Source organism: Cynocephalus volans, chromosome 6 (genome assembly GCF_027409185.1).
Source record: "Cynocephalus volans isolate mCynVol1 chromosome 6, mCynVol1.pri, whole genome shotgun sequence".
Lineage (NCBI taxonomy): Eukaryota > Metazoa > Chordata > Mammalia > Dermoptera > Cynocephalidae > Cynocephalus > Cynocephalus volans.
This window is the reverse complement of record NC_084465.1, coordinates 135,501,467-135,517,053: the sequence shown is the minus strand read 5'-3', so window position 1 is coordinate 135,517,053 and position 15,587 is coordinate 135,501,467. Positions and strand designations below refer to the sequence as shown.

Sequence of the window (15,587 nt, the reverse complement as noted above, 5' to 3'; positions counted from 1 at the left end):
GTTTTCTCTGTTGCAAATATATATGGTGAAATTCTTATTCTTAGTATGGCATCCAGTGGCCTTCATGCAGAGGACATACATCATGCCTCTGTTCTTTCAGCCAAGCTCAAGAAAAAGTAATATTGTTGCCAGTTAAGTCAAACACCTCAAGCACAAATGGCTCTGAAGTTGTCCAGCAGTGACGTGATTGTCCATATGATCCAGAACATGTTTATATCAATTATTCAAGGTTACCATATAAAAAAACACAATATCTAAAAAAAAGTAATCCTGAGAGAACCTAACATCTCTGAGAATATATTTTATAGAACCCTGGAGGTCTAGAGATCCAATTTTGAGAGGCACAGATTTATTGAAATGAAAGGGAACAAGGGCAAAGAATTTTTTTAAATATTTGGAATGTTTGTTTTACTTTCATTTGAAAGTGATTGTATCCGATATTTTTCTTAGTCAGTAACCCCCTGGTTTCAAGTTATTTTTAATAACTTCACATTCAAAATTAAGTGCACACTGCAAACCTAACATTAGCAGCCAACGGTGAGCTCCTGTCTTTCAAGTGGGCCCTTTGCACCCTGTATGGTACTTACTTCTTCCTTGAGATAACAGAGAGAATTCTGTGTTCCAGTTAGAAAGATATCTTGGCCACTACAGCCTGCATTTCAAAATGAGAGTTATCAGAGGTCATGGATAGAATGGACCAAGGTCTTAATGAAGTGACAAGTAGTAGCCCCAGTAGAGCTAGCACAGCATGTTGTGAGAGAGCAGGGAGTAATGAAGAGCCCTCTGTGACACCAGCTGCCCACAAGTCCTCAATAATGTGGAGGACAAACGCTCTGCTGATGTTGTGCGTGCAAGCGTGCGTGTGCGTGTGCGTGTGTGTTGAGGGAAACAAGTCAAACACACCTCTACGAACCCCAAAATTCAGGGCAAGAGACTGAAATATCAAGAAATGCAGGTGGGGTTTCATCTCTTCTGCAAGCGTGTTGTCAGGGCTTTAGAAAAGAAAGAATTCCAGAAGGGCAGGCTAGAACACATAGTGGCATTTGGGACTTTCAGCCAGCCTGGACTTCCACAGTGCTAGCCACTGAGCCACTACTGCAGCGTAAGGAAGATTATTTTCCTGAAAAGCAAAATGCCACTGATATCTGGGATCTGAGAACAATCTTGTTACATTGCTAGCCCTGTTTAGTGTGCCTGGTGGTGAGCTCTGGGTACCTGCCTTCCGTTTAAGATGACACTCGCCACACCTAGGTCCCAACGTTGGCCAGAGTCAAAGGTCCTGCGCGTCTGCCTCTCTTCCTCACTGTAACTGGAATCCTTCCCTGATTCTCAGTGTTACATAAGCCTTGACTGGCTACCAGTTCTGGTCCCTTCCTCCCAGAGACTAGGTATTGCTCCTTACCACTGTCATTAGCTGAGTGGGTCAATTGTGAGTGAGTTGATTGCCCATAAACAGCATGCCACCGTCCTCATGACCTCTTATAGTCTAAGACCATACCTTAGCCGCCACCCTGGGTTTTCCTGGGTACTGTGACCTGGCAAAATTTGCCACATTTCTTCAAGCAGTAGGTGTGGTACTGCCATCTAAGGGAGGCAATTGTGGGTTAAATTTATTTCTCTGGGAACCCAATTTTCTCTCCTCACCACCAACCCAGGTTATTGTGCTTCTAGCAAGCCCATATTTGAACCTGGCCAAGTTACATCTTGGCCTTCCAGATCTTGGTTTAAAATCCTGAAATGCTCAACTCTTATCTAGAGATATAAATTTTAAACCATAGATTAGTCAAGAAACGTCGATTAACCATTTTTTTTTTAATGAACACAAAATGTTTTCAACATCTTTTTGCTAAAATTTGGGATTTTAGTCTAGCTATTACTCTGAAATTTTCAGCAAAGAATTTCATGTCTCTCATGATACTCTTATGGAAGGAGAAATAAGGCTGGGATGAGAGTGAAGTTGGATGAATTTATAAATTTTGAACAACTATTCCCAAGAGGTAGTAATTAATGGTCTAATGAAAATCCAGCAAGACTTCTTTGCCCAGATCTGTTTTTACATTTTTGTCATTAGAAGTTTTTTAACCATTGCTAAATGTGGCCTTTCTGTAACTTATCCTCAATGCCAGCTAGTTCGGTAATCTCAAACCTCAGAGCTTAATACACATATGATGAAATTCCTCTGAGCAAAGGCCATAGAACACCACACCAGAAATAAGACTTTCACCAGATATGTTTGGAATTGAGAAAAGAGGTGAGAGAATAGAGTTATGGCACACCACTTATTAACTCATGTATCATTCCCCCTGCAAAGGGGGGAATTACTTTGGTCCAGACACTGCTCAGGCAATGCAGATAGAAGAGTCAACAGAACAGACCAAAGCCTTTCATGGAGCACACTTTCTAGTGGACTGTGTGTTGATTCAATTTGTAGGTGATGGGCTTAAAGCATTGGATGACAGATTATACAAACAAAACTGGCAAGCTGAAAATATGGGCCAAGTTTATTCTGGAAACATAGGTTAAAAAACAAAAACTTCAGAAATACAATGTGGGAAGATTATGGTATACTACTTAGACTCATGGGAAAGATTTAAGAGCTTTCGTTGACTATGAGCTCAATATAGATTGGTACAGTCGTCCCCCTCTGTCGGCAGGGGATGCATTCCAAGACATGCAATGGATGCTTGAAACCTCAGAGAGCACCAAACCCTACATATACTATGTTTTTTCTTATACATACTTACCTATGATAAAGTTTATTTTATAAATTAGGCTTAGGAAGAGATTAACAACAATAACTAATAATAAAATAGATCAATTATAACCATATGCTAGCATCACAGCTCTTGCACTTTGAGGCCATTATGAAGTAAAATAAGGGCTACATGACATGAACACAGGCACTGTGATCCTGCGACTGTCAACCTGATAACCAAGATGGCCATTGAGTGGCTAACGGAGGTGGGGGGTAGAGTGTATACGTCACAGATCCACTGGACAAAGGGATGGTACATGTCCCAGGTGGGACACAGCGGGACTGTGTGATATCTCATCATGCTACTCAGAACAGCACACAATTTAAAACTTATGAATTGTTTATTTCTGGAATTTTCCATTTAATATTTTTGGTTGACCATGGGTAACTGAAACTGCAGAAAATGAAAGTGCAGATAAAGAGGGACTACTGTACTTTTATGTAGATTCCCCTAAATCTAAAACCATTTTTATGCTTCAATAATATGTAGAACCTAAAATAGAGAGTGTAAATCCGACTTAACTCTCCCTGTCAGTGCGCTTACGAGTATGTTCTATTCTCTGGTACTCCAGGTAGTGCCTCTAAGAAAGAGGGGCTGGGTGGTGAATCATCTGAAAATATTTTCATACAAGACTTCATGTGGAAGTAGAATTAGATTTATTCCGTGCGATTAAAAGTTACAGAACTAGGTGGAATTAAGGACTAGAAGTTATGGAAGGACCAAATTTAGCAAAGAACATTCCAGTAGTTGTGTCTATAAATTGAATGGGCTGATTGTTTAACATCTCCAGAGGATGTCCAAGCAGGTGTCAGGGTTATTATGGGGAAAATTATTCACTGGGTCAGGGATTAGACTAAATGCCTTGAAGACTTTGTCCACATCTGAGCATCAATGAATTTAAGTGCAAAGATGTACCACAATAAGCTTAATCTTTCAGGAATAATTAAAAGGTGACTATAAAAATGACCTTTTGAACACAAAATATGTCATCTTATGGTTTTGTTTCACAGATGGCTTCTTATTTTGGATATACCATTGCTGTATCGGATGTTAACAATGATGGGTAAGTTTATAAGACCTTTCTCACTCACCGTGTATCATATCAGTCCATAAAGATGTTATATTTTGCCTTCACAAAATAAATCCTCCCATACTTCCTCAACAAGATAGAGGTCCTCTTGTTTTAACTTTTCTTAGTTCACGGCAAGAGGATGTGTCTATTAAAAGAATTCTCTGTCATTGTATTTTATGTCCTTACTGATATTTTCCACATCTGCTATGTCTAGTAGAGGACTATTTAGTTTTATTTCTAATTTTATGGAGTGAATAGTACTTGGCCATTCAAAATCCAGAGCCACTGAGGAGCTTGTTCATCTGTCTGTCTTCACTCCTAGTATTTTCCCCTTGGCATGTGACACATTCATAAAACATTTGCACATAAATGGATTTTTTTTTCCCTGACATTGCTTTAACCTACATACTAGTAACACCCATGGAAATGATGAAATAATAATGTTATATTTCAGATTATGTTAGTAAATGACAGTGGAGCTTGGCCCAAACAGCATGGTGGATTATGGTTTTATTCTGAAGTCATTACTTCAAAAATACATTGTTATTAAATATCTCTTCCATTTACTAGAAACATCTAACTGACAGGTAAATTAATAAACTATTAAATAAGAAAACTATTAGGTTGAGATGTACTCATTATTCATCCAACAAATATTATTGGAAGACCTATTGCATGCCAGGCATTGCTCTTGGTGCCCAGAACACAAAGGTGAATGAGACAGGCCATGTCCGTGTTCTCATAGAGCTCACATTTTTATAGAAAGCAAATATCTGAAGAAGCCGTACAGCTATGTTCCAGGATCTGAACTAAGCCCTTTAAATGCATCTTTTAGAGACATTTTGTGTGACCTTCGTAGAGCTAGAAATATACTTTATTACATTGTGACAAATAATTGGGTATAAATTTAGTAATTTTTATACCTTCTGGAAAATGTTTTTTTTAATTATTTTTTCACTAACCATATATTTCTTTTTAATTTTTTTATTGAAATATTCTTTCATTGACCATATATTTCTTTTTAAATTTTTTTATTGAAACTAAATTGATTGTTCATAGCTGTGAGGTACAGAGTCGAATATCAATACCTTTGTGCGAGATGTGATGCTCAAATCAGGATAATTTGTATATTCAACATTACACAATGTAATCACTTTTTGTGGTCCTTTACCAACTGGACTACTGCACAGTAATAAGCACTGCACTGGGATACAGCAGAAAAATCCTTAACTGCATGAAGGTTAAACTAGACTTGGGAAGGTGGGAGCTACAGATAGAAAATAAATAAGTAAAGAGTATGTTAGATGGTGATCAGTACTATGAAAAAAAAGGGGGCTGAAAGCAACCAAGACGTCATTCAGTAGGCGAGTGGATAAATAAACTTACATATCCAGACAACAAGATTTTATTCATCACTAAAAGGAAATGAACTATCAAATCATGAGATGTGGAGGAACCTAACATGTATTACTAGCTGAAAGAAGCCAATTGAAAAGGCTGCACACCATGCAATTCCAATCATCTGACATTCTGCAAAAGGCAAAACTATGGAAACAGTAAAAAGATCAGTGCTTGCCAGTGGTTTTCAGGAAAGGATGAATAGGTGGAGCACAGAGGATTTTTAGGGCAGTGAAACTATTCTGTATGATACTATAATGGTGGATACGTATCACGATACATTTGTTAAAATCCATGGGATGTACACCACCAAGAGTGAACTCAACGTAAACTATAGCCTTTGGTCAATAAAACCGTGTGGATATTGATTCATTGGTTGTTACAAATGTGCCACGTTGATCAGGGATGTGGTGGCGAGGGGAGGCTGTGGAGAGGGAGGAGATGGGGGTGGTTAATGTGAGAATTCTGTGCTTTCTACTTAAATTTCCTTCTAATCTGAAACTTCTCTAAAAGATAATGTCTGTTAATTAAAATACAAAACATGAAAACAGAGGGAGACAGGGAGTATTGGGAAGGATGCAATTTTAAATTGGGTTGATCGGGAATGCCACAGGGAAAATATTACAGTTCAGGAAAGATCTAAGGAGGTGAGGAATCAGCCACAATGATGTATGGAGGAGGAATGTTCCCGGCGGAAGAGCAACAATGCAAATTCCCTGATGTGGGAACCCCTGGCATGTTCGAGGAACAGCAAAGAAGCGTGCAGAGTTAATGGGGCATTAGATCGCAAAGGCGTGGAGGCTACTGTATTTACTCCAAACTGCTGTACACTTTGCCAAAGACTAGAATGAGTCTTTTTCCAAGAAGGATACAACCTGCTGTGAGCCATGGAGGATTCCAAGTGAGAGACTGACCTGCTCAGACTTTGGATTTAGCAGGTGCTTTCTGCCTAGTCTAGACGGGCGTGTAGGCTTGTGGGAGCCTGCTGCCATAGTCCAGGTGAGCTAGGTCAGTGGCTTGGATCACAGCAATGGCAGTGGAGGAAAATAGAAGTAGCTGCACTCTGGATATATTTTGAAGATATAGTTGAATGCCAATCTTATCCTGGAAGCAGTTGATTTAAAATTAAATTGCCTTAATCTTCAGGTGTCTGAGTTGTGAAAAGAGAGTAGCATGAGGATTGCCATTCCAGGAGTTCCAACTCGGATGGACTGCGATTGTTATCAAAGGTTTGGGGAAATTTAGAAATAAATTAGCTGAAGAAGAACTTGAAACCAAATCATGACATGCAGATTTAGTAAACCCATTCTATAGTGAAAACAAAAAATCCTGTGGTGGCCTTTTGGATGTGCGTAAACACATTTCCCTCAACAGACTGTCACACAACAAGCACAGGGCATTTTCCTTCGGGCACCGTGCAGGGTTTTATAGGGCACAGATTCACTCCATGTGTTCCTTTCCACGGGCCCTGTATTGGATCCTTGCGACTTTTCCCAGGTCTTACCATATGCCCTGCAGGGCACTCTCTCCTTCCTGGAAACATGCTCATTCTAGTCTATAGCAAAGCGAAGTTTTGTGACAATGTTTATGGTACATTTTTTTGCCATGGTAAGAAAAAAATTTGTGAGAAAAGGCCCTCATTCATTTCTTGCTGATCAAAACAATATGGTAGTAACAAACGCATTTTCAAGTGATATTTTGTACTTTCTAGATGTTCTTTAAAAAGTTGCTATGGACACTATATTTTTTATTAGGTAGTATTTTCTGAATTCTTTAGACTGCATTGAAGAATATATCCATTAACTTAATATTATTGTTCTTAAAGATACAGTGCCCATAGATTCTCAGTCTGTATGTAACTTGCTGTTTTTAATTATATAGCTGTTATGAAAATTCAAGGTCCTATTATAAATGAGTTTGCTCTGGAAGCAATTAAGATTGGACAAAGAAAGATAAAGTTATACAACTCAAGTGAAGTCTGAGATTGACAATAGTGAGGACATATACAGTGTGTGTGTGTGTGTATGTGTGTGTATATGTATTTGTGTATATATATTTAAGAAAATCACTTGGCTAGGTGATTGTTCACGGTTCATAGTGAGGATCTCTCCGCTGCCTCCCCCCCTCCGCCCCCGCCAGACTTATGGAATTGAACCAGACATTTTTTCTCCAACCAAGAGATAATTAAGTACTATTTTGCATGAGGCTATCTAGTAAACATTCTTTGACGACATAAATCTTCTATATCTACTATGCAACAAAAGCAAGACCCCTATAAATTCTCCAAAATGTCAATATCGGGAAGGGGGGACACGACAGTGTTGTTAAATAATGACCAAATAAATAAATTGGTGGAAATTTTCCCAATATTTTTTTATTAAGAAAAATCTCCCAGTAGTTACGAGTGTTGGACTCATAACTGTTGTATGTATTCTGGTTGGTGGTTGGTTGATATTGTCAAGCCTGTGATGGTTTGGAAAATATAAACAAGCTGGCAAAATTAGCTTCAGTTTAGTTATCTTAAGACAGCCAGTACTACAAACTCTGTCAATGTAAACTCTGCTAAGAATTTCTGGACAAACTTGTTAACAACAAATGGAGATGATATTTTTCATCTTTTGCCGAAGAAAGCACATCTGTTTTGTTTTCTTTTGTTTTTTTCCTTGTGGCTTTTGAACATTATAGTATTTATACTATTTCAGAAATTCACAGAATTGTAATTTAATGCATTTTCCACACTACTATTGTTTCTGATCTCTGCAAGGCAAAAAGGAGCTAAATTTAAATAGATTCTTAGCAATTAGTTAACTTGACAGCAATTTAGAAAAAATATATTTGAAAGGAAGCAGTTTTAAGTGACTATGTTTTTATCCTGGATTTAGTCCAAGTATATTCATTTGTACAGAATATATCATTTGGATTGAATTAGGTAGAAAATCTAGAAAACTAAAACATAAAGTTGTAAATTAAATTGACTTCTAAAATGAAATTGGTAAGTTATATTAGTTCTTGCCTATCGTAAAACAATCAGGTTGATTAGATATCAAATCTGCTATACAGTCTACTAATATGTATTCTTTTAATAAATAACTACATTCTGAATATTAATTATGGACATTAGCACACAAAATATACTATTGGTAAAAAAACAGAACACTTTATATGTTAAAGCAATACATTAACATCATTTGGCTGCAGAAAATTTGAATTCAAATGCTTCATATTGAATATTCTCATTCTCACTGTTTCTTTCTTTACCAATACATACTTTGCTTTTGAGGAAAATATTTGTAAGGTTCTCTCTCAAACAACATGTGAAGGATGACATATTGAGCCTTGCATTGTATTAAATTATCAGAGTGGATATAGACAGGAAAAAGATAAAAATAAGACCTATGTGGTCTTATTTTACACAGAGAATTGAAGAAAACTGTGCTTAAACATTTGACATTTCAAATTAAATGAAGTTTAATGTATATATGCTATTTTTTTGAAATGCCTTTACCTAATAACTTAGATCTCATCCAAACCAACAACATGACCCAGAAAAAAACACATCATTAATATTATTTCTCCATCATTGTTCTTTGTGTGTGTGTGTGTATTTAACCTCTTTCTATGTATATATTTATGTATATTCTATTAGAATGGCACCCAGCCTGTTACAACAACTACTTACCAGAAGGTCAGTGAAAAACATCTTTACTTCTAAATATTTTTAAAGTTTAAGCTTGAACTGGGTATATTCAAAAAAAGAATCTGACAAATAAATTTTGAAATAGCTTAATGGCACACACAGCCTACTGCAGTTGTTTTCAACCACTTTTTGCCTGTGGTCCATACAAAGAATTACATTTGACAAGCAACTCACACACACATACACACACAACAGAAACAAAAGTTTCATAGAACAATATTTACCCTTATTGTGTCTAATACATTTGCTCTATTTTCTATTGTATTTTATTTCATTAAAAAAATTGGTGATTAAGACCCATTAAACTGATTTCACAATCCACTAGTGGGTTGCAAATAAAGTTTTTAAACACCAGTATGAACAATAACATATATTATGACTCTTAAGTGGTATTGCTAATATAAAATAATGTTTACACTCTGTGCAAAATATTCTACAAGGCACATTGTACCAATTGAATCCCAGACAGTTATTGTCTCTCAACCCTATGAGAACATAATTATAAATTAAGAACAAATGCCTCTTTCTCTTTTTGGAGTTCAGAACATTTTAGGAGACTTACACTGAAGTATCTAGGGAACTATATTTCCAAGAAAATAAATCAATGCTGTCATACTACTGCTAGAAGCTGAGGATTCCAGGGATGTGTTAGTCTCTCACAATGACAGGTCTAATCATTTCCCATTCTAGACCATAGTGCTGGCAGTGAGAAATGTATTGAGCTGATTGTGCCGGCCCCATGTCATTCTCAGACCCTCAGGGCCCAATTTTGTGGCTTTGTTCCTTCTCTATAGCATGAGGAAATGGGCCCACTAAATCTCTGCAATAGAGAGAAAGGGACTTTAGGTGTCTTACTTTAAAGCTACAAGGCGGCCCTACACAAAATTTGGTGTTTAACAAATGCATCTTCCTACTGACCGTAATGATATCAGAAACAGAGGCAACCAGGGCTCCTCCACAGTAAGGCCAGTGCCGGAAGTGCCCAAGTCTCTGCCACCTCTCAGCCTGGAGCACAGCAGGACAACAGGCAATAGGAAATTTTTCTTTTTTCTTTTGAGTAAATGTATTTGGAACATTTTAAAGAAAATGCTTTATTTAAGTTTAGCAATCTAACTTATATTTTTGGAATCTGGGGCCAAAATAACAGTCATTCTTCAGGTCTGCTTCTCCCACAATTTCCCACTCCCTTGTCACAATTTGGCTGATCAGAAGAAACAGTTCAAGATGTCTTTCCCCATGTTTTGTTGCGTGCTGTGGGGAGACAAGTAAGAGCTAATTCTAGTAGTAGCTCTAAGCCCCAGACTATCCCAAAGGCACTTTTCACCTTGTTTCTACCTCCTACAGGTGGGAGAGGGAGAAGGCAAATAATGCTTTGCTTTTTAAACAGGAACTCTTTCTGTTTACATGGTATAATGCAAAAATATTGTGCATTCCTTTCAACAGCTAGCCCCATGCCTTCTTTTAACCTACCATTTATTAAATGCTATTGTATAAAGGGAGGGAGAGAGAGAGAAAAAAACAGAGAGAGAGAGACAGACAGAGAGAGATCTCAAGTGATGTATCTAATGAAGTAGCCTATTTCTGTATTATCCACACTTTAGAGAGGTAATGTAACTCCTTCAGTGACGCACTTAGTTACTAGACCAGTATGATTCTAAAACTCATGTTTTCCCCGTATTATCTGGACTCAACTTACTTTTCCACTTATCTTATTATTATTATTAATAGACTTTATTTTGTACAGCTGTTTTAGGTTTACAGAAAAATCAAGCAGGAAGTACAGAGAGTTCACGTATATTCCCTCTCTCTTCTTCCTCCAGTTTGTCCTAGCATGTTGCATTGGTGTGGTCCATTTGTTATAACTTGGAAACCTATATTGATATATCATTACCTAAAATGCATAGTTTACATTAGGATTCACTCTTTGTGTAGTAAAATTTAATGGGTTTTACCAAATGCATAATGTCATGCATCCACCGTTACAGTATCACACAGAATAGCTTTACTGCCCTAAACATCCCCCGTGCTCCGCCTAGTCATCCCTCTCCTCTCCCCTCCATCCCTGCAAACCACTGATCTTTTTACTGTCTCTGTAGTTTTGCCTTTTCCAGAATGTCATATAGTTGGAGTAGTACAGTGTGTAGCTTTTTTAGATTGGCTTCTTTCACTCAGCAATATGCATTTAAGTTTTCTCCAAGTCTTTTCATGGCTTGAGAGTTCATTTCTTTTAACTGCTGAATGATATTGCATTGTATGTTGTACCAGTTTCTTTATCCATTCACCTATTAAAGAGTATCTTTGTTTCTTCCAAGTTTGGGCAATTATGCTATAAACATTTGTATGCAGGTTTTGGGGTGGACATATGTTTTAAACACATTTGGGTAGCTACCAAGGAGAGCAAATTGCAGGATCATATGGTAAGCCTATGGTTAGCTTTGTAAGAAATTGCTAGACTGTCTTCCAAAATGGCCTTGCCATTTTGCATTCCCAGCAGCAATGCATGAGAATTTATGTTGTTCTACATTCTCACCCACATTTGGTGCTGTCAGTATTTTGTATTTTAGCCATTGAAAGAGATTTGTTGTGGTTTCTCGTTTTAATCTGCAATCCTAATGACGTGATATTAAGCATCTTTTCATATGTTTGTCATCTGTATCTTCTTTCATGAGGTGTCTATTCAGATCTTTTGATCAACTTTTAATTAGGTAATTTGTTTTCTTATTGTATATTATATACATATAATATAGATTATATACAACAATAATATATATAGCATTTTATATATATAAGAAGAATATATTATATGTTGTTGTTATATATTACAGTTGTTCTTTCACATTGTTGAGTTTTAAGAATTCTTGGTATATTTTACTTTTTCAATTAAATTGGTTGGAATCCCTCCAGCACCAAGCACTCCTGGACCACTCATAGTTCTCTAATTCTGCTCAGGGGCACTTGTCTTGGCTCACAATACCACCACCTGGAAAGCCTACCCTGAATTCACCTGTCAGGATCCCAGGTTCAATGCCATCTCCTCCATAGGGCCTTCCTTAACTCCCTCTAAGCACCCAACCTCTCCCCTGTCTGGGATCCCCAGCACGCAGCCTATCTATTGACTCAGACTGAGAAATAGAGAATAGATGAACACCATTGGAAGATGAGAAGTCAGAGAGAGGGTGGGTCACAGCAATAGCAGAGTGTCTTGCAGACTGCTCAGATCTTACAAGAAGTTTTCTGCTCTCAGTAATTGCTCCCACCTCATCCCTGCCTTTTGATATTAATGATATGAAATATATATATAAAATATATGACATATAATTTGTTAATATTTAAATATATTTGTATTATCAATACATAATATGTCATTAATTTTGTTATATATTATACTATCGATGTGTTAATAATATATTATTGCTTTTATTATATATTATATTATTACTGTCATTAATATATTATAACTATATTATTAATATATAATATATCAATATAATATAATATAACTAATTTATATAGTATAAATTATTAATTTATTATATATTGCATATATTAATATAGTAATATATTATTGATATGTATTTATATGTATTATCAATATACATTCATAATATATAATGATTAAATGATTTAATGATTTTAGTAATTAGTTTAGTGATTAGTTTACATTATATTACCTAATCAACACAGGCCTAAAAGGCAAATGCAAAAATAAATGTAAAAAAAAAAAAAGACAACTGCAAATTCATATTTCTGCCTCAGGTCATCCTTCAGATTATTTCACTTGCCAAGATACCTGGGATGTCTCCAGATGAACACTAGTAGAGTTCATTAGCATAGATCAAATTTGTGTTTTGTTTAATGTGACTTCTTAAAATTTTTAAAACAAATATTATACATGCATATGTTTTTCAAAAAATGAAGTAGTTTAGAAGGCTCATGGTGAAGAAAACAATTTCCTGCCCTGTTCCTCTTCATGCCCATCTGTTCTGTGAAGGAAACACTTTTAATCACTTTTGTTTTTTATGCTACTGGTGGTTATGTCTTTATCTCTAAATAATTTGCTTAGGTGTCTGTTTCTTCAATTTTTTTAGCCTCAAAAGTTACCTATTAGTTTTCTGCTATAATCTACACATACAAAGAATAACTATAAATTTTCATTTGAGATGAAAATTTTGTTTTCTACCTTTCTAGCCAGCCTCATATACCTCTCTGCCTCTTTTTTTATTAAATAGAGGTAACTAGAAGAAAGGGAAGAACAAAATTGACTTCAAACATTATTACTGAAAGAAAGCTACATAATTTAAATGTACACTTAGACAAATTATAGACAAACTGTAATCTACCTTTAGAAAAACCTACGTATTAGATCTTTTCTGGTATGTTTTCTTTGTGCAACTACTATTTCTGGAAATGAACTAAAAAGCTGCGCAGTATGAAATATAGGTGGTTTTCTTAAAGTAGTCATTTTTAATATAATTGAAAAGTTCAGTGTGATAATTTAACAGCTCTTATTTTCTTACAGCATTCTATTCTGTATATATAAAAATACAATGAAAGAGATATAATGATTGTGAAATGACCCTTGAAAAAGGAAAAATACCAGTAGAAATATACTAATCTAGTTGATTACAAAAATACCCCCAAAAGAATCTCACATCTGCCAGTGTGATGACTTCTCTCTTTGTTCCCTACAGAATGGATGACATATTGATTGGGGCACCTCTTTTTATGGAACGTGAATTTGAGAGTAACCCTAGAGAAGTAGGGCAAATCTACCTGTATTTGCAAGTGAGCGCTCTCTTCTTCAGAGACCCACAGGTCCTCACAGGCACCGAGACTTTTGGGAGATTCGGGAGTGCTGTGGCACACTTAGGAGACCTGAACCAAGACGGATACAATGGTAATTTAAACCAATATCTACAAGGGGTTTATATGTCATAATTTCATGTTACTGTTGCATAAAGAAAACTGGATATTTTAAAGTATTCCCAGTGGTGTGTGAGTACAGTTATTATCATTGTTAGTTTTTAATAAACTAACAATAATCTCAAGGCAACTTTAAGTTTCTGTGTTTTGAATAATATTGATGTCACATGGAAATTTTCTCATGTTCAATTTAGGCTGCCCTATAACAGCTCTCAATAGTGGCAACAATTATTTCTAAAATTGTTGTTTGGATTTGGTGACTTGAAGAGAACTAGAGAATCTTCTATATGTATAAAGTCAAGACAAATACATGTTGATATATTAGTAAGTGTATTGCCTTCTGAATAACCTATATGGGCTATGTATAGATTATGCTGAATTTTTATTGGTCTGTAAACTTCAGTTTAAAGGCAATTTCAATGTTTGCAATAAAGTAGTGTTAAATTCTTAGTTTAGGCTTGTGGTTCTTTAAGTTGGAATTTATGATTGCCTCCCAACTATGCTCTCCTCAGGAATACATGCACATTCACACAAGATTTTGCATACATTTTCAGGATCTTTAAGTTAAGAACCAAGGTATAGTGGGCTTCTTGACTGAAGTTGAGGAAGTAACAGACATTTGCTCTAACAAAGTATTCATTAGTAGCTTTCGCAGTTCTCAGAAATGTATGGTTAGTAATTTTTAAATACCATAAAATGTAAGTCTACATTAAAAGCTTATGGTTTCAGGGAAATAGAAAAAAAAATTTAGTTCACCTGTAGTTGACTTTCTGCTTTCCCAAACTGCAGTAGTCCAGATCACCCAAGTGAAATAAATAATGCTAAATTATCTATGGAGTTGTCTTTTCATCTTATTTTTTTTCATTTATCTTTTCTCTCAAACCCTTAATGAAATTTTTGAGAGATAAGAGAAGCGTTTTTAATGACATAAAAGGGGCTCTTAGCTTCTCTGAGCCTTAGTGTCCTTGAGGATAAAGTGGATAAAATAATGCCAAGCTAACTGGGGTTAAGCAAGGGGACAGATGTAAAGTCACCGGCTTAGAGGAAGGGAAGAAAGTGTTCCTCTCCACCACGTGACAATGTCTTTATTTTCTACAACAATCTGAGTTTTAGATCATTTATCTTTACCTAGTAAATGAAAGTGGATATATAATCCTCATTGATGTAATGCAAACTGAGTCACCATCCGTTCAGTCCTATCCACACGCACTTAAAAACAAAGAGAAACAAAGGAGTGGTAAATGAGGACACAGAGAGTAACCCACCGTGGTGGACTATTATGTTATTGTGTTATTGGAATTCTCTTTCAAATACAGCTGAGTATTTATGTTTATTGTTCAGAATAATCCTGACAAACAAAATGAGGTGGAAGGTAAATGGCATATTTAAGTGGGAGTCAGCTGTTATTGCTCTCTTTAGGTTTCCCAGTATTTTCACCTGTAGAATTATCTTGCCTACCTCCTGGGACTAGGTAACCATTAAATGATATAATCTTTGTGAACCAGGTACTCTGCACAGGTACCTCACCTGGTGCACCTGCCCTGTGATCTGTGGTCTGACTCGGCTCTTGCCTTCACTCCCTGAGCTCCCAGGTAGACCATCCCCTGGCTGCTCCTCAAACAGGCCAAGCTCCTTCCTCCTTCAGGCCGTTGTGCAGCGGTTGCTTCTGCTTGGAGGGCTCTTCTCTCTGATCTTCCCGTGGTTGGATCTTTCTTGTCCCTCAATTTCGGTGTAAATGCCA

The 15,587-nt window shown here is 36.3% G+C and overlaps 1 protein-coding gene across 2 annotated transcripts in view; it reads left to right on the top strand.

Annotated features, from left to right (window-relative positions):
- The window catches only part of ITGA8 (integrin subunit alpha 8), a 179,570-nt gene that overhangs the window by 50,572 nt on the left and 113,411 nt on the right, over positions 1–15,587 (top strand). For both annotated transcript variants that reach the window (XM_063100573.1, XM_063100572.1), the window contains 2 exons: positions 3,767–3,819; positions 13,615–13,820. In XM_063100573.1, the coding sequence (XP_062956643.1) occupies positions 3,767–3,819; positions 13,615–13,820 (259 nt within the window). The remainder of the gene's footprint in view (positions 1–3,766; positions 3,820–13,614; positions 13,821–15,587) is intronic.